We start from the raw sequence: 18,872 nt of genomic DNA, 5'->3' as shown, positions 1-18,872 counted from the left end.
AAATTAGACAGTATGACCGTTAGTGAATTTATGTTTTTTGATTCATTTGGAGAAATCTACCAAACTTGGGTAAATGAATTGAAAGTCTAGGCACTGTCACTGCCCGCTGAGGAAACGGGCGGCGTTTCGACACACAACCCAAATAACTGTTGCAAACAAGACTGCGGAGGCCCTTTGCTCCCCACGGAGTGAAGGTGGCATAGAAGGAGAGAAAGAGCAAGACGGGTGTGGTAACCTAATTATCAATTCAAAATGTGTTACTTTTATAAAGGAGTGTTAATCGAGTAACAATATCGCTTGGAAATCATCGACGAGCCGAAGAGGTCACACAAAAAACTATTGAAACCTCTCGGGAAGATCGAGCACTACTACGAATGACGAACGCTAACTTTATCTTAAAGGTATATTCTATAGAAAATTCAAAAGAAAACCTCTTCGAGATGCGTAATGTTTGACGCCGCTCATTCGATATATCATGATATTATGAGCTCATAAACTCATTCATCAAAGGCGTCTTTGCTGTTACAAAACATAAAATTGTATAACATCCCTGGTATAGAAGCTTTCAGAGAAAGTTTAATTTTTTGTTATAGTAATCTGGCTAAGCGCACGTGGCCCTCAACTGCAATGCTCGTCTGTAGTGGAACTTATTTAATCATTTAAATTTTTCGCTCTGTGGTTAATGCTATCGGCTTTGTGTTTACTTTACTACCCTGTACCATACGAAAAACTAATAGCTTCCTGCAAGAAGCCTGAAATTGTGAAATTGACGGTTTCCAAACGAATTCATGATACATATCCAAGCCACGCTTATTGATACTTTTGCGTGTGGTTTAAAATCCCTTAAATAAACTTTGAAGTCCTTTAACTAGACATTTACAAATTATCTTTTCGTTTTTCAGCTAAGCAACGACATCAATGACAAACCTGTTGATTCGACTTGATGGCAGATAGTGATGACCACAGAAACACTGAGCGAGTAAGTAGTCTTGTAAGGGAGGTCGATGATTTAAAATGGAGTGCGTGCGAAAGCAGACGGATTTCAGCTTGTTGTTTTATGTAGAAGCGCTTGCAGTCCAGTTAAACAATGGTGGGGCAAATTGACTTGCAACCCGGAGTAAGTGCGCAAACTGTACTGTTAAACTTAATCAGCAGATATATTTAAGACGTTATCGAAAATCTGAATATCGCAATGGCAAAAAAATAACCCTAATGGAAATGATAAGACCAACCTGTCTTGAATCAGAGCTGTTCCGTGCTGCGCGTGCTCGGCTAACCGACGCCCCTGAAATATTGTTCAGCCCGGCCTGATGTGAATCCTAGACACATCGCCTTAGGGAACCAGGGAAGTTTCGTGCTATTTTTAAAATAGAAAGACTCGTTCTTCCTCCCGCCGACTTTCAGCAGAACATTCGTTTCAGAAATTATCCAACGAAACTTCGACGACAGCAGGTTTTAATCGAAGCTGCCATGAACACGTTGCTTTCGCGAGAACAATTATTAAGTTCTCGTGTCATGAATATTTAAAAGATAGCTGAGTTTTCTAAAAAACACATGCCTTGTCTTTTATTTGCTTCAGGAGGTTTTCCTCTTCTAATCAAGAATCTTAACAGAATAAGGCCGGTTCGTTTAATTTTATCTGCAGCTGGTGATTTTAATGCTGTTGCCTTTTTCGTTGCATTCGAGGAGCAATACAATATAAATTGGAATAGAAATCGCTCTAGCTCGCTGTCCTCAATGGAACATTGTCTGGGTGTGATCAAGAGCCCATCACTGGTGTAATATCGTCTTCCGCACGTGTTAGCAGTCGCAAGCTGTTTACATTCACAAACGCAAGCGAATAATTATTTAAATCATTGTCATTCACGACACACAATCATGGCCATAAGGCGTTAAAGACGTCGCCCAACGACGTTTTCCCAGCGGCCGCGTAATACCAGTTATTGACTTGACGTTATTGCAATAATTTCGTAATCGATAACTGATGAACAGTTCATAGATTAGATCAGTTACCAGAATAGTAATTGTTATAATGACGATGACGATGATGATGATGATGATGATGATTAAAAGAGGACTGTGATGACGGTAACGATGATTAATTTATCACATGTGGCTACTAAAAACATACTACGCATAACGCATCGAAAGAAAGTCGGCGCATGAATCACTATCTATAATTAAAATAAACTATAGTCGCTAATTCAAACGCTCCGAAAATTTAGGGGGCCTCTAAATTACCTCATGTTTTCGGAATTCTTTGTTACTATAAGCCGAAGTCCTGGAGCCATATTCCCTTTGAGAACCAGAATACATCGAGCACATTACGACGTTTAGTCTCGAATCATTTTCAATCAAATGTGATCACCTCAGATATGACTTTGTTAATTAGAAAATGTTCACAAATTTGGGTGCCTTCCATTTGACGAAAATTCCGGAATTTTCGAAACGAGGGCAAATTTCTTGAGAACGTTTCCGAAAATTCGAAAATCACACAACATTTTCGAAAATTTAGATAAAGCTCACGAGGATATTCTCTTTTCGGTAAATTGTAGAAAATGCTGTTCTATTTGCCTCTGGAAATTTCCGGAAATGCAAACCTGAAGTTTTGGTCGGAAGGAAAGCGCCCTTTGACACCAATTAATTTTACGTCTTCTCAGCCTAACAAGTCGCCATAACCATCTAGCTAGATAATGTTCGTCTCTCTCAATGGTTCTTTCTTGGTAACACGCTCGTAGCTAAATGCTGTAAGGTCGATTGTCTGAAATCCACCGTCCAAAATTAATTCACTGACGGCTCGCCCTACAGCGGGAGACTGCTGACTACCATGACCGCTAAAGCCGTTCGCAAAAATGAGATTCCTTATCTGGGGATGTCGTCCAATAATGGCATTTTGATCCAGTGTGTTGTACTCGTAGTGGCCAGCCCAGGCGCTCTTGACCTGGTGAATTGAAAGATAAAATCACAAGCGCTGATCCTATTACACCTTGGCTAAACATAATACTGTGTACCTTCAGAAGTATTCATAAAAACATTTTCCTAAAACAGAAATTTAAGCTTAAAATCTCTGAAAACATAGTTGACTTAGATACGTCAGGTTCCAAAATGTTCCCTGCTTGCTTAGGATGTGTGGCATTATTGTTTGACAAGGGTACTTTGTGATCCCCCCACCCCAAACGACACACACAGACATAAGCTCCAGGCTAAATACGGTTTTTACGCTGCCTAGTACGAAACGGGAATAGAAGAACATTTGAAAAACGACTCTGAGGGACTTACCTTGAGACACTCAAATGCAGAAATTCTGTGAACTAAATTTGGCTTAATTCTCTTGTGAAAATACTCATAGTCGATTTCAAAATCAGAAGATTCGTGGTCATCTTCCTGTGTTAAAACAATAACAAAATGTTTTTACGCAGAAATTCCCTTTTGATGACAGTTTGGTGATGCCAACTTTATAATTCTTGGTTTTTAAGTCACGAGTCGATAAGCAAGTAATTAAAACAATCTGAGCAGTATTATCCAGGCTACTTATGGCCCAGACCACCACTCTCTTTCGAAAATAGAGGAAGGCTTGGGTAAAAAAAATACTCTTGAGCGGTTATGGAGTAATTGGGGCTGGACACAAAGAACAAAATGTGGCAGAACGGCAATCCACGACAGTAGCAGTTGGAGAACTGAGGAGCAACTAAATGAAGATGCTCTGAGAGCAATATATTCTTCTTTGAATTGTGTAACAAGCAGAGAAACTGCCAAACAAGGGGTATTTTGAAGACGTAAAATGCAAGGCCGACATGCGAAAACTCTGTTCGCCTTACAAACGGCGGCTCCGCCCGCAATACGAGCGGCATTAAAACCGAGCTATCCTACCGAAACGACACGATAATAATGTTTTTCTTCGCAACGGACAAAAGTAGAGACTGCTTAAGTCGCTTTGACCTTAACTTGAGAATTCCGGGTTTAATTTGACGAGGAACAGCATGTTTCGTTCAGAATAACGCAACTAATATCTTACTTGACGACACTCCACGAACTACGAGCGATTTGCCGGTGACCCATTTTTGGCGCCAAATTAGAAGCTTAGGGAAACAAAATGTTTCATACTTTTCAATTTTTGCAATCTGATATGATTTTTGGAAATGTAAATGCTGGTTAGTGAATATTCAATGCAATCTCCAGCGAGAAAAGTTGCCCGATTACAATGCCTTTCCTGTTAACATACATTAACGTCAAGACAGTAAAGTTTTTCCCGCCTACTGAATCCTGATTGGTCAATTCAAATTTCAGCCGCTCCAGCCGTATGCACGGTACCCACCCCCTTCCCACGCACTCCCCCGAAATAGGCAATCCCATAAGCACCCTCGCCGACACTATTAGCTAATTATGGGTAGTCTTTTTCAAAGCGCTCCAAAAAAACATGACGTCAGCAAGTGCAGCTTATCCGCTGGTGTTTATGGTACATGTAACCTCACAGGACAAAGCTGTTCACACAAACACGTCATACTTTTTAAACCTTCTAAGAGAAAAGGTTACTGTTTGCTGTCTCACGAAGAACAACTCAATGGAAGGAACAGTTAAATTAGGCTGTGGCTTTTTGTTCTATGCAGGAAATCCGGGGTTAATAATAATTTTTAAAGACTGCAGGTGACAACCCTAAAAAACATTATTTGATAATCTCCTTGTATTTATGGCAGTTGTCTCAAAATTTTCTGTTCCCCCAAAGCAACGCCTGCACATAATTCACACCAACATACTTCCAAACTGTCAGTACAGTGTCAGAGTAAGTTTCGCAACCAAATGGGGTACTGGAGAAAACAATTGCATCCACATGTACAGGGTTTCAAAGCTATCCTTTACATTACAGAATGTAAATGAAGTCATTTTAAAGATTGGAATTTAAAGAGGCTTGTATTTTCTTTCAAGTTCCTTTTTCATATTTTTCCATTGGGAAGAAGAAAGGTAAAGTACTCTTAAGAGTGAATGCCTATAAAAATGGACCTAAATCGCCTATTAATGGCACAGGTCGAAAAATTGATTTCGCTTGTATTTTGTCCATAGATAGGTCCTAGTAAGAATAGAAACGGACCATAGTTAGTTTCTGCTAATACAGCTTTCTTTGGTAGAAATACGCCAAAAACGATTTCGACCCGACTGGGCTCAAAATCTACTTCCGGTTTTGCTGAATTTTCCGAATATTTGATTGCTTCGCGCTCCGCAGAACAACTACTTGAGAATCTTTCAATGGATTTTATATTCAGTTCAGGTCTTGGTAGTATGACTGAGCGAAAAATAAAATAAATCAAAGTTAGTTTTGAGCCCGAAAAGAGGTAAAACTGAAACGCAAAATTTTACAGTATGTCGCAAGAGAATTATTGCTTAAAAACATCGCCATATTTTTCTATGGGCTATAACTTTAAATACCATAAAAACACTTTCTACGGGTTAAATATACACCCACCTGTTAGGATATCAAAACATATCTCTGGGAAAATGGTTTCAAGTCGCCCGCCTTGGCCTGTGTTTCTCATAGATTTTGCCCAAAATCCGCCGTTGGAATGTAAGCAATTGCGTGACGCGGATAGCCACTCTCGAGTAAAATATTCGTTTCCAGCAATCCGATGAAAGCAATTTTTGAAACGTTGTGTGGATAAAATAATGGAAAATGTTTTTTTTGTTGTTTTTTGTTTTTGTTTTTTTTGTTTAACTTAGTATAAATATATATGTTTTTTCATTTGCATTGCGACACCCACGACATCCATGATAAAGAACGTTACTACAGTACTCCGGGAAATGATTTTAACACTTGTTTATTTTATTGATTTCACTGATAACTTACAACACAGTAGCAGTTTCAGAGATACACTTAACCAATCCTCTATGATTTATGGCAACTGAATCATTGACTGACAAATAAAGTCAAGTGGAAATACCATAATTTCTATAGACTACTAACTGCGTGACGGCATCTCAGCTCTTCTAGCTGTGTAGAAAATTTGTACCTACACAATATGCTCAAACTCAGCTAGAAAACCCGGAATTTCTTGAATTGAATTAGCCGAGGAAGAAATTGCGTTTAAGTTTCAATCATACTGGGAAAAAAATCCATCTTTTCTACTTTGGTTGTTTGATCAATTAACTGAAATTTGCAGATCAAAACACTGGTAGACAAATAAACATTACAGTAGTCGATCTAGGACTAGGTTTACAATAAAGGAGTTCCCGAATTCATCAATTTTAGAGTATTCGGATTAGTATGGGTTTACAGTGAAAGGATATTCGGATTCTTAATCGTTTATACACGACGATAACTCCGGGAACATTCATGATGGAATGGTTAACAAGCAGTTTGTTGCCTCGACAACGAGAAACAAAATGCCTCCGAAAATAAGGCTAGGGGTAGGTTGAGACAGTCTGAAGTTTTCTTTCAACTCGCTGACCACGGTACTGTTGTCCATCATGCCAGGTTCCTCCAGGTATTTACTTAGGGTTTAGGGTCGAAAACCGTCGAGGTTTTCGATCGTGCCATCGTCGTCATCTGCGCAGTAAAGTATAAATTGGGCACGGTTTCTGAGGAGTATGGCATTACCCATTATAAAAGTGATTACCTACACCTGAAACAGCACGAGGTAATCACCCAGCGACCGCCATCAAATGGCCATCAATGCGCCTACGACTCGACTACGACTTGATCATGTAATCCGCCATTTTCGTTCCACCGCAAACTCAAAAGATCACAGGCGGAAAAATATCTGGATTCGAGAGAAAATCGTTCACACGACAAAACTCTCCGGATTCAAAAGTTTTCGGATTCAAAGTTCCCACTTTAAATTCCGGATTCAAAATCTCCGGAGACACGACCAAACCGGGGGGTTTTTATTTCGGTTTCGTCCACTTTTGTGTAAATGGCAAAATCAATCCGGCACTAAAACATTCTGGATTCATCACGAATCCGGAACAATTTCCTCTAGTGTAAACCTACAATCCTGGCCATAAGTTGTTGGGACACCTCCCATTTTTGCGCGCTGAAACCCACGATTTCAACTACGTCCTTAACGTTTTAGAACAAAAGATGAATGGAAGCAAGTACAATTGACCCCCCCTCTCCCCTAGCAATGTTGCATGAAAATGAAGCTATTCTGAAGACTAGATTGGATGTGGGAAAAAAGGAAAAAGGGACAATAGAAAGTGGTTAGACAGTTGTGTTGGAACCAAACGCGATTGCTGAAAAATCGCTATTATTGGAATAAGACGTGAATATCTATCTTATCGTCTCTTTTGTTCGAGAATACTGTTCTAGGAGGCGAACAACTCTTGAAACGAGGCTATTCTGAGGCTATTGTCAAGGATTTTTTTTCTTCAAGATTTTTATCAACATTGACAGGGGGAGGGGGTAGGCGGGCTTGCGCGGTTGTGGTCTTAAGAGAGGCTGCCTGTGAAGTCATCTGCCGTAACTGTCCCAACACTTTTGACCAGGATTGTAGTCTTAAATGAACAGCGAACATCCATCTTGTTTTGTTCGCGGAAGTCGGTCACAGAGGAGCGAATTTCAATAAAATATATATATAATTTGATTAAGCAATTAGCCAAAAATAGGTTGGCCGCCAAAACAGTTTAGGGTTTAGCCTAACTTTAACCTTAAGTTTTAAGACTGAAGAAAAAAAGGAAAAAGCACTGAGCATTTCAGTTGTTTGAAACAGAAACATTCGCGCACAATGAACTAGGTATAGTACGTGGGTAACCAGGAAAGCAATCCGTCCAGCACAGTAATTGTTCAAATTAACAGCTTACCGAGACACTCGCACTGTCGATGCCTCTTATTTATGACTTTTAGGATTTGTTTACTTTACTTTTTCCGACTTTTTAGCAGGAGAAAAAGCACTAAATGTGCTGGCACAAATAAAAAGGTTTAACCGAAAATCGATCCGTCGAAATCAACAAATACAAATTTAATCACTGTAGCGTTCCTTCAGATCACGTAAGGCTACAAACCAACAATATCAACTTTTCATTACGCTTAACAAATGAACTTAGAACGATTTTCTTTCTAGAACTCGTTCTTGTAATTAAAATGATCAGAGAAAGAACGACAGCCTAAAACGACATAGCAGTAACACCCGAACTCCGAGTAAATTGCTTTTAATTGGCGTTTTTAATTAACGAAATTTCCAAAGCGATGACTTTCAAAATATAAAAGTTAAGAGTGGTCCATTATGTTTTTCTTTTTTCACCCAAATGTTCTAAGATAGCCATCTGCGGTTTGTTGGAAACGAATTATGTATTCAGGGTGACCGCCGGAGTCACGCAATTGTTTACATTCTCACGGCGGTTCAGGGAAAAATTCATGAGAAGCACAGGCCAAGGCGGGCGACTTAAAACCATTTGCCCAGAGATATTTTTTGATTTTCAAACAGGTGGGTGTACAGTTAACCCGTATAAAGTGTTTTTATGGCATTTAAAGTTATAGCCCATAGAAAAATATGGCGATATTTTAGTGCTATAATTCGTTTGAAACACATCGTAATATTTTCCGTTCGTGTTCGATCTCGTTTCAGGCTGAAACGAAGCCTCGATTTATTTTATTTTTCGCTCAGTCATACCATGAAGACCTGAGCTGAATGTAAAGACCATTGAAAGATTCTCAAGTAGCTGTCCTGCGGAGCGCGAAGCAATCAAATATTCGGAAAATTCAGCAAAACCGGAAGTAGATTTTGAGCCTAATCGGAAAAAAAATCGTTTTTCGCAAATTTCTCCCCAAAAAAGCTGCATTAGCAGAAACTAACTATGGTCCGTTTGTTTACTAGCTAGGGTCAATCTATGGGCAAAAAATGAGCAAAATCGATTTTTCGACTTGTGCCGTTGTTTGGTCCATAATTATGGGCACTGGCTCTTAAGGATAAAATCCTTTGGTCTTAAAAACAAAACTTTTCTCACACTCGTAAATGTTAATGAGATAAAAAAAACCTTTACGTATACTGCGCCGTGATGGGTGACTAATGTCCACCCGCCCACCAGAGGGAATACACTTGGAAGTGATACTTGTTTTTTAAGGCCCTCATTAATATACGTCTTTTTCAGCGTACTATAGAGTCCTAGTTGTAGGTAAAAAAAAATTGGAAAAACACATAGATACACGAAAAAAAGTTTGATATTAAATGACAGCCCTACATCTGGCATTGTGCGAGAACATTCAAGCAAAAGAGTTGAAAACGTCATTGGACTTGCATCATCTACAGGAATTATTTTGCTTTCCTCCACGTTTTGCTCGTTTCCATTTCTGATATAATCCGACGCGTCTTGCCCACTGTTAATCGCTTGCATATTCTGCTGATCTGCCATTCCATTGTTGTCCTGTTGATCTGCCGGTGCAAACGATTGCGAACGATTTTCCTTGTCACACTCGCGTCGAAGGCTAAACACACAGTCTGGCAGCAATAGAGGTAGCGCCGGAATATAAAATGACACGAGAATCGACCAGGTCAAAATGATGAACTCAAATCCTGTTCTTAACCACTTCACGTCAACAGTGACTCGGAGATCGCACAGAGAAGAACGGCCATTTGTTCCTTTATGTAATCCACAACAATGATAGTCAATATCATGTAATTGTTTGGAATCGACAGACTTAATAACTGCAACGCAAACCACCTGTGTTTCCTGTGGTAGTTCATCAGAGCTCCCTGTTGTTACATTTTCCAACAACATTCTTCCAACGGCCACACTCTGCCATGTTGAGTTCAAATTGGCTAAGCATCCACTCGGTTGATCTTCCAAATGCACGTCCATGCTTCGCGCTTGATAATTCAGAAGACCCAGAGATAAAATATCGTAATCGTCTGGCAATGTTAGCATGGACTCGGTGATCTTGCTAGCCCACACCCATCTGTGTGGAAGAAACACGTCTTGTAACTCTAGTGGATCGTAGCTGTCGTTGCCAATTTTCAGATTTAAGTAGACCAATCTCACTCCTTTGTCAGAAGCCTTCCTGCGAAATTCAGACGCAAAACCTTTTCCAACTGGCAAAAGCTTGCATCGTGCCACACTGCAGTTCTCGGGTTTGGCTTTACAATAAGTGAACAAGAAAAGAACTGAGAAAGTGAAAACCGATTGGAAAGCCATTCCTACCCTGCGCTGCTTGTTTAGCGAAAGGTGGACACATTATTATGCCCCCTAAAGCATTTCAGCGTCATGCCAAAAAATGGACTATTGTGCTCCTAGTCATCCTGGCTTCTAATTACTGTATGCGTGACTGGGTCTATTATTAATAATGGCTTTTATTTGCCGCAAAAATGTTTCCTCCTACCCTCCCTCCAGCGACCCAAACGTAATTTTCATAATATTACAGATTACAGCGGTGCCAAATTGTTAAATGTAAATTAAACAGCGGAACCTATTTCAGAAACTGAAGTTGAAGTGCAAATGTATTTGAAGCTATCATTGCAGAGGGTAAAATATATGAAAATCTTTATTTTCTTTTTAGGAATGATTGCACACCAGCATTTTTCGCGGCTTTCCTAGACTGCGCAAACAGTTTACTATCAAGATAAGTGTCACACTAATTACTGTGTTGCCTGTGGCAAGCCAGTCATAAAATGCATTTAGAGGTTTTCTTGTCCCCACTGTCAGAAAATTAATAGTTGCGTAATCGTACCAACAAGCATTGCATGCTTTGTCGTAATTCTGTACGGCGTTTGTCGTATAATGCGTTTCTCAGAACGTTGTCTTTATGCTTTTTGATGGAATGATCTCACACCAGCATCTTTCCCAGCTTTCCAAGGTTGCACAAACAGTTGTTTTCAAGACAAGTGTCACACTAATTAATGTGTTGCCTGTGGTAAACCAGTTATAAAGTGCATTTCGATTTTTTCATATCTCCACCGTCAGAAAATTAAAAGTTGCGCCATCGCACCAGTAAGCGTTGCATGCATGCTTGGTCATAATTCTGTATGGCGCTTGTCGTGTAATGCGTTGCTCAGAACATTGTCCTTATGTTTCGTTAGAATACTCAAACTACTTACAGACGCAGACGCCGTTTGCGGTAGACCTTACACAAAGGTTATTGTTCAGCGCTTTTGGAATGGGTCAGTCAGCAGTCAGACTACTTGAAAAGAAAACATTTAGAGTGAACTTCAATTGCTATGAGATAGAATCAAACTACTCACAAACCCTCTTTATGCTTGCACTTAAATTCAGAATGACCCTATTTGGAGATTTAGCTATATTATTATTAAGTTTTCAGTATTCAGTCATAGTTAATGAAAGTTATCGTCACGTCAAGTAGTGAATTCATTGAGCGTGACTGCCTGTAGGCGTCCGTACATGACTTCACCGGGTTACGAGCTACAAAATATTATTTGTTTTGATGGCAATGTTTTCCATTAGTGAATGTAATATCATTTCGAACGAATTTGAGAATGCATGGTAATTTAAGTTTGAAAAAGATGGTTACTGCAACGTTAAAACTGTAAATTAACCCAAAGATGGTTTGCAAAACCGGAATAACATGTGTCGAGAATGGGTAATGGGGAACGGGACATGGGAAATGGGAAAAGGAAAATGAAAAATGGAAAATGAAGATTGGGGACTGAGGACTGGGGACTGGGGGATGGGGGATGAGAAATGGTGAATGAGGAATGGGGAATGGGGGATGGGGAATGGGAAATGGAAAATGGGGTGTGGGGAATGGGGGATAGGGAATGGGGGATGGGGAATGGAGAATGAGGAATGGGGGATGGGAGATGGGGAATGGGGGACGGGGAATGGGAAATGGGAAATGGAAAATTGCAAATGGAAAATGCGGGATGGGGAATGGGGGTTGGGGAATGGGGGATGGGGAATGGGGGACGGGGGATGGGGAATGGAGAATGGGAAATGGGGGATGGGAGATGGGGAATGGGAGATGGGGAATGGGGGATGGGGAACGGGGAAGAGGGAATGGGGAATGGAAATTGAAAATATAGAATGGAGAATGGGGAATGGAGAGTGGCGAATAAGCAATGGGCAATGGGCAATGGGCAATGGTCACTTGTATTTTCTTGGTGTACATGCAAGCCTTTAGGTGAATGTGTATACTGAGAAAATACAAGTGACTCATGGGATTAATTCTATGGTATACCACTGGAAAGCATTACAGTTGATACAAAAACACTGACAGATCAGAAAAAAAAACAGCATTTAAGAACCTACATTTTTTGAAGTCTGGCAAGAATACATGTAGGTTCTCGTATTTTGGGGCAGTTATTAGCGATTTGGGCAAAGTAGGTTGTTTATTAGGTTCTTAAGGTGATTCCTCACATTTGCATTGCGCATCCTTACTCTGCGCATAATTTATGGCGTTATTCGCGTGCGCTCGTGCACGTGCACAATGAAAACATGGCGGATTTGCCTTGACATTGAGTTCTGTCAGTTGAAAAATGGTTATAGCTCACTAACGAGCTTGGGCACCCCAAATTTTTTTCGAGTCATTTTAATCAACTAATCATTAGCTTTGCATGAGAAGACTGATCTGATTTCTATTGTTGAAAATTGAAATAATAAGGAAAATAGCAGCTGCACTGTAGTCTTTTCTATTTTGCAGTTTGATAGCTGTGGCAAGCAATTTGGTTCCAATATTTTAACAAGGATTCAGCAGTCTGTCAAAATCAAACTTAAAAAGTTTATTTGTGTCCGACACAAGTATTGACTGTAGTTTGAGGTGTGTTTTCACAAGGCTGGGCTCACAAAGAGTTTGCAATAACTTGGAATGCGTTCTTGTAATAAGCATTAAATAATGCTAAAATGGGACATTTTCAATGCCTCACTGCTCCTTAACGAGCATGGGCACCCCCCCTTTTTATTTTATTATTAAAGTTCTCGTATGATAAATATTCAGGGGACAAAGTTTGACAGTCAAATTTCAGGGGAATTACCTTAATTTCTATAAAGGAGACACAGTTGTTGATTACCAGAAAAGAAATAAACTTCAAGTGTTTAGTCCTTGAATATACAGTATTTATTCACAACTGTATTATGTATTTTCTTGTAATATAAATTTGCAATCTCAAAGTCACACTCCTCGGTTAAAATATTTATCATAATTTATCTGTAACTCCCGTACATACAAGGACCTGCTTGATCTTGCTTGGCTAAAAATGTTCTATTATTTTTGGGTTTTAAAATGGCGAATTTCCGCAAGCTGATTTGTAAACTACTAGGTTCTCACATGCAGGTTTTTATTGTACCTTATTTGGGCTGGAAGATGGACTCAGGCTACCTAACTCGTATTTGTTGATAAATAAAATATGAATGTCTATATTAAAACTTGGAGAGAAGGTCAAATATTGCTGACTGTGTTTGTTAAATTAACATCTGTTTGTCATGTCTTTTGTTTTACATCCAGGCTTGGCAGTAAAAATAAATTCGTACACTTCACAACTGTTCAGACATTATTTTATTCATGTCAAGCAAAGTTGTAGTATATAAAGGTGTAATTATATGAAGAAATACCTGTAATCTTTACAAGAAATCAAGAAATAGGTCAAACATTTCTGCAAACTTTACTTACGGAATTACCTCACTTACAATCATGAGCATAATTTTCATAGATTTAGTTGCAGGTCAGGGTATTATTGATTTTATTTTGAAAACATCACCAAAGACTGCTAAAAAACTTTGTAACTGACAAACCCTGTATATGTTGCAATCCCTAGAAAAGCTAAAACTTTAGATTTATTAGAAACAAAATAATTACTGATTCCTTCAATAAGAAATGTTAATTACATTAAAGTTCACCTTTGTACTGCCATAAAAGATAAAACAGTGTCTGGTAATATTCCACCTTATTTTATTAGTTAACTATGACTTTGAAGTTAGTAATATCCAGATGCACACTACAAAAAAAGGCTATGATAGTATATCGTAAAAATATTATTAAGTTTCTTTTGTCTGATATTTTTCTCTTTTTCTCAAATGTTATTATAACATCTCTTTAGGGGTACAATCAAAGACCTAAAGACTTGTTTCTGTACACAATGGGTGAGGTATGAAAGGCAAAATTAAATTCCTTTTAAGAGCCGGATGGTCTCAGCGGCGAGCCAACTTCCTGGCATGTCATACCAGGTTTAGCCCCAACCCTCTGCGGCCAACAAGTTATCCAAGATACATTAATCATTTCTCTAATCTTTTTTCGCCCAACAGATCTTGTTTCCTTTGGAAAATGCCAAAGCAATGTTAAGATCATAACTACATGTAAGTACCTTTTCTAGTACACCAGAATGCCAAGATGAAAATATTTAGTGAATTTTCTGAGGGAAGAGCAAATTGTTATAATTTTTTGGCTGTTGTTTTTTCATTTGTTTCGTTTTTCCAAGCCAGGACACATTACACACTTGGAAAAATGTCTGCCAGACCAGGGCCATAGCCAGAAAAAAACTCTTAGATAACTTTATGTCCATGAAAAAATTATGACTGGGATTGTTAGCTTCTCTTCTGATGTCCATAGGGTGTTTGTGATGATGACTAAAAAAAAAAAAAAAATCATATGACTGAGGCGACTGCCTTGGTTTGCTAGTTACTAGCTACAGCCCTGAAGACTTATGTGATTTGGCGCCACCACCTTGTGTATCCATAGTAATAACTCTTTATAAAATACTCTTTATAACTTATGTGCTCTTTCTAGTAATTTAATTTAGTGAAAATATTGACTTTCCAAAGTTATATTCATGATAGTTCCCTTTCCAAAAAAAACTCTTTTTCAAATTAAAATCTCTTTCATACAGAGGAAATATCACACTTTGTCACTGTACCTCATCTCTGAGATCATGCCACTAGCACTGTTTGCACCGTTTATTTCTCGATCAAACTCTTCCACAGCTATTTCAATTTCTCTTTTCATTTTAATTTTTTCCCATCCAATGAACACCTTCCCTTTTGTTATTCCTTTAAAGAACAGCCCTGGAATCATGCCACTAACAAACACAGATACAGTGGACATTACTGTTGAAATGCTGTATGTGTTCTTGAAGAAGAGCACTGCAGATAAAAATAGACTTAAGAAGATTACAATCAAAGCCATGTTGAGAAACATCCGGCCGGTTTCAGTGGCAATGGGCATAACCCTGCCGCTGACAGACCAGAACAGACTTGTTGGAATTGTGTCCTGGTCACCACTCCTGATGTTATGTTTTTTTTGCCTGTATTTTAAAATGAGTCCCTTGAATTCCCTGTATCTGTTCTGCAGTTTAGAATAACAAAGATAAGTATTTGTTGTCACTACAAGAAAGAAAGCGACATAAGGCGTGACGATGTCTGCGTTGAGATATAGTCCTATTATTATGAATTCTACCATGTACATAACAAAACTGATAGAGTTCATTAGTAGGATTAGTAGAGGAGAGACAACTAAGAGAAGTATTAAAATGATAAAGAAAATTGTCATCACTAGTCGTTTACCATTCCTATTAACTGTACAGCAATTTCTTGAAGTCACCGCATTCAGAAACAGCAGACCTAGGGTTCCATAAGGTGACCACAAAAATACTGATAGAGAAACGGAGATTAAAAACAGGAGGCTAACACATATCCCCCAAACCAGCGCCATAAGTAGAGTGAGCAACGTAGAAAATAAAACGTATAACACGCACAGTGCTCGCTTCAATCTTGATTCATGATGATTAACCATTGATAATGAACAAGTGGTAAAGAGAAGCAAATAATTCAAGAGAAACTTACTATGTTTCTGTGTTAAATTACTCCAAACGAAAGCCGGTAGTTGTTGGACCCTTCTCAAATGACAAAGTATTTCATTGCCAATGGAGTCTGGGCTTTTCCTTGGGAAATCAACTGTTGGAAGAGCGAAACTCAGAAAAGTCCCGGATCCGCAAAAGGGGCACATGTCATGCCTGAGTAGTAAATCCTTCGGTCTCAAAAACAAAACGAGTGCCAAACCCTCTAAAGCTGCTAAGACACAGAGAAAATGAAAACCAACAGGATCGATGTTGAGAGAGGGAGCGGAAAGGCTGGAAAGCGGTATACTTTTTTTTAAGCTTTCGTAAATATACTTCTTTTTAAGCGTGAGCCAAAGACCCACCTGTGCGTAAAAGACACATGGAAAAATACAGTACAACATGACCGCTAACTTGATGTTAAATGACAGCCTTAAATCTGGCAGTTTCTGGATATATGCTCGCAAAAGAGCCGAACAAGTCACTGGACTCGAATCATCTACAGGAATTTCACTTGCTCCAGTTTCCTCCTCTTCAGTGCAGTGACTAAGTTTAGTTGTAACTTCTTCCTCTCTGCTGGCGGTAATTATTTGTTCGTAGCCATTTCTCATGCGAATGTCGGATTCAGCTTTTTCAGCACTATCTATTTGTTCCGCTTCCGCGCGATCTTCCTTGTCACACTCGTACTGAAGACTGAAAATGTAATCTGGCAGTGCTAAAGGAAACGCTGGGAGATAATAGGTCACGACTAAAGACACAACAATAAGAACGACTTCAAACATGCCCATCCAGTCGCTTTTTTCAACCGTCAGATCGCACTGGATCTCTGAAGGCCTATTCGGTTGATTAGTTCGTGGTGTTTTTATACCACAGCAACGACGATACACAATCCCTTTGTTTCCGTCGTAGCCCTCTAACATTTCAACACAAACCACCTCATTTTTGCCAGATAGTTGATCCGCAGAGCTTTCAGTCGTCACATTTTCTAACAGCATTCTTCCGACGGCCATGTTCTGGCGTGTTGAGTCGTTCAAATTGGCTAAGCATCCACTTGGCTGATCTTCCAAATGCACGTCCATGCTTCGCACTTGATAATTCAGAAGACCCAGAGATAGGATATCGTAGTCGTCGTTCAAAGATAGCATGGGCTCGGTGATGTTATTAGCCCAAACCCATCTATCCGCGAGAAACTCGTCCTGTAACTCTAAAGGATGGTGGCTGTCGTTACCGATCTTCAAATTCAGGTAGACCATCCTGACACCTTTCTCGGAAGCCTTGCTGCGAAATTCAGACGCAAAACCTTCTCCAACTGGCAAAAGCTTGCATCGTGTCTCACTGAAGTTCTCGGGTTTGGCTTCACAATACGTGACCAAGAAAACAACTGAAAAAGCGAAAACCGATTTGAGAGCCATGCCTAGTCTTCGCTGCTATAGCGACTCTGTAACCCAAGCTATCTTTAATCTCTTGCAAGTAATATCAGTTGCATCTGTCTTTCTATTCATTCCTGAGTTACTTTAATTAGCAGCTGAGGTCAAGGCGGATTTATCATGAGAATGAGATGTATGACATGTTGTCACACACTAAGTTGTTTTTGATGCTTTCAAGTTTCGATTCACAATCTTTCATTATATTCTTCGAAACTCCTATCTTAGAAAGCCACCACCCGTTCTATAGGCCCCTACGCAGACGCCCTTTGGCCTCTGTCATAACAGTAACAAGACCGATTGGAGTCCACTCACAAGCATGATTACCGAACGAATGAATGAGTTGCCAGTAATCGGATACCCGTGTTTGCGCAAAGAACTCTGGGATCGTCAGGGGGCAAACATTGCCAGTCGCTAGAAGGAAATGTATGGCGAAAAGTTGTTTCGAGGTACAAGAAAACGATTTTTGAGAGAGATCAACGCTTTTTCGCCATCATTTTTATCGCGAATGGATTTGGGCAATGTTGATATGTGGAATATGTAAGTTTTTGTTTGAATAACCGAGAAATATGTGACAAAATCTACCGATAAACTCCGTTGCTTGCGTGAGGTTTATTGTGAAATTTACATCGCGTAATGGTCTGAAAATATTACAAAATTAATTAGGTATAAATCGAGAGGAAAATAACCCAGTAAAGCCTTTTAAGTTGTGTACAGGCTACTTTTGGCTTTTTTGAAAGCTCAGTCATACAAATAATACTGGAAATAAGTCCGGTGGCGATCATTGTACTGTCTGGGGTTGATTTAATGACAAATGAGTCCGCGCGACTCATGCTGTGTGGCTACTGTGTTGCTCAAAGCCTTCGTTTTGCTTTTACAAGCTCGTATTTCCGTGATTTTCCCTTTCTATAACAGATCAATGGTGGCTCCTTGAATATATCTCTGAGTATTTGTATTTAAAAGTGCCATTTGTGCGTGGTTATACTTTCCAAAGTTTGGTATTGACGGCTGAGTGACACAAAGGGTAGTAGTTCTTTCTGCAATTTCCGATTTCTGTTTTAGAGCTTTTTTTCTGTCTTTATATTTAACTTCTCGAAGGGTCTTCTCTACCATTTGATCCGGGTAGCCTCTCGAGATCAGGCGTGTATTTATATTTTCAATGTTCTCTTCCATGTATTTCACAATAAACCTCACGCAAAGAGAAGGGAGTTCATCGGTAAATTTTATCACTTATTTCATGGTTATTCGAACAAAAACTTACATTTTCCATGTATCAACATTGCCAAAATCAATTTGCGATAAAACAACGGCGAAAAAGCGTTGATCTCTCCCCAAAACCGTGTTTTTGGGCGTCGAAACAACTTTTCGCCATACATTTCCTTCTAGCGACTTGCAATGTTTGCCCCCTGACGATCCCAGAGTTCTTTGCGCAAACACGGGTATCCGATTACTGGCAACTTATTCATTGGACTCCACTCAGTCCTATTATTTCTAAACAATTTGAGAAAAGAACTCAAATGGTTTGACTCGTAAAAGTAGCTGAATTGTCTTGGAGATCCATGAGTGATGGAAATCCGCGAATCAAGTCCGTGTCCAATACAGCGCTAGCAAATAGCCTGCTGTTGCATGCTCTGCATGTATTCAGTGCGAACCATCTCGCCATGCCCTGATTGTTTTCAGGGTTTCCAGGTTCATTCGTTTAATGAAGAGTTTCCAAGGAGGGAGAAACGGAGGATTGTGAGATAAAGAG

At 39.4% G+C, this 18,872-nt stretch overlaps 4 protein-coding genes across 5 annotated transcripts in view; 1 reads left to right on the top strand and 3 right to left on the bottom strand.

The window, feature by feature from the left end:
• The window catches only part of LOC149110263 (molecular chaperone MKKS-like), a 36,479-nt gene that overhangs the window by 7,792 nt on the left and 9,815 nt on the right, over positions 1-18,872 (top strand). Inside the window, exon 9 of one of the 2 annotated variants that reach the window (XM_089291077.1) lies at positions 903-979. In XM_089291077.1, coding sequence (XP_089147203.1) covers positions 903-944 — 42 coding nt within the window. In that variant the 3' untranslated portion in view covers positions 945-979. Of the gene's footprint in view, positions 1-902; positions 1,208-18,872 lie in introns of those variants that run through there. The other variant, XM_089291076.1, reaches the window with a different exon arrangement.
• LOC149110264 (FAD-dependent oxidoreductase domain-containing protein 1-like) overlaps positions 1-18,872 on the bottom strand; it is a 30,031-nt gene that overhangs the window by 4,075 nt on the left and 7,084 nt on the right. Inside the window, exons 4-5 of the mRNA XM_089291087.1 lie at positions 3,280-3,384; positions 1,233-2,941 (exon numbers count right to left, since the gene is read on the bottom strand). Coding sequence (XP_089147213.1) covers positions 2,687-2,941; positions 3,280-3,384 — 360 coding nt within the window. The 3' untranslated portion in view covers positions 1,233-2,686. The remainder of the gene's footprint in view (positions 1-1,232; positions 2,942-3,279; positions 3,385-18,872) is intronic.
• LOC110052603 (uncharacterized) lies at positions 7,926-10,143 on the bottom strand. The gene has a single exon (XM_020758741.2). It carries the CDS (start codon positions 10,114-10,116, stop codon positions 8,872-8,874), a length of 1,245 nt encoding a protein of 414 aa, XP_020614400.1. The 5' UTR covers positions 10,117-10,143; the 3' UTR covers positions 7,926-8,871.
• LOC149110266 (uncharacterized) lies at positions 13,409-17,394 on the bottom strand. The gene has a single exon (XM_089292135.1). It carries the CDS (start codon positions 17,108-17,110, stop codon positions 14,762-14,764), a length of 2,349 nt encoding a protein of 782 aa, XP_089148261.1. The 5' UTR covers positions 17,111-17,394; the 3' UTR covers positions 13,409-14,761.

This window comes from Orbicella faveolata, unplaced genomic scaffold, assembly GCF_042242905.1.
Source record: "Orbicella faveolata isolate gen_17 unplaced genomic scaffold, um_ofav_v1 contig_24, whole genome shotgun sequence".
In the NCBI taxonomy this organism is placed as follows: domain Eukaryota; kingdom Metazoa; phylum Cnidaria; class Anthozoa; order Scleractinia; family Merulinidae; genus Orbicella; species Orbicella faveolata.
Note: the sequence above shows the minus strand (reverse complement) of the source record. Positions and strands in the feature narration are given on the sequence as shown.

Bases quoted from the DNA above. Each gene is read 5' to 3' on its own strand.
- LOC149110266 (XM_089292135.1), bottom strand. From the start codon at position 17,110: ATGGCTCTCAAATCGGTTTTCGCTTTTTCAGTTGTTTTCTTGGTCACG.
- LOC110052603 (XM_020758741.2), bottom strand. From the start codon at position 10,116: ATGGCTTTCCAATCGGTTTTCACTTTCTCAGTTCTTTTCTTGTTCACT.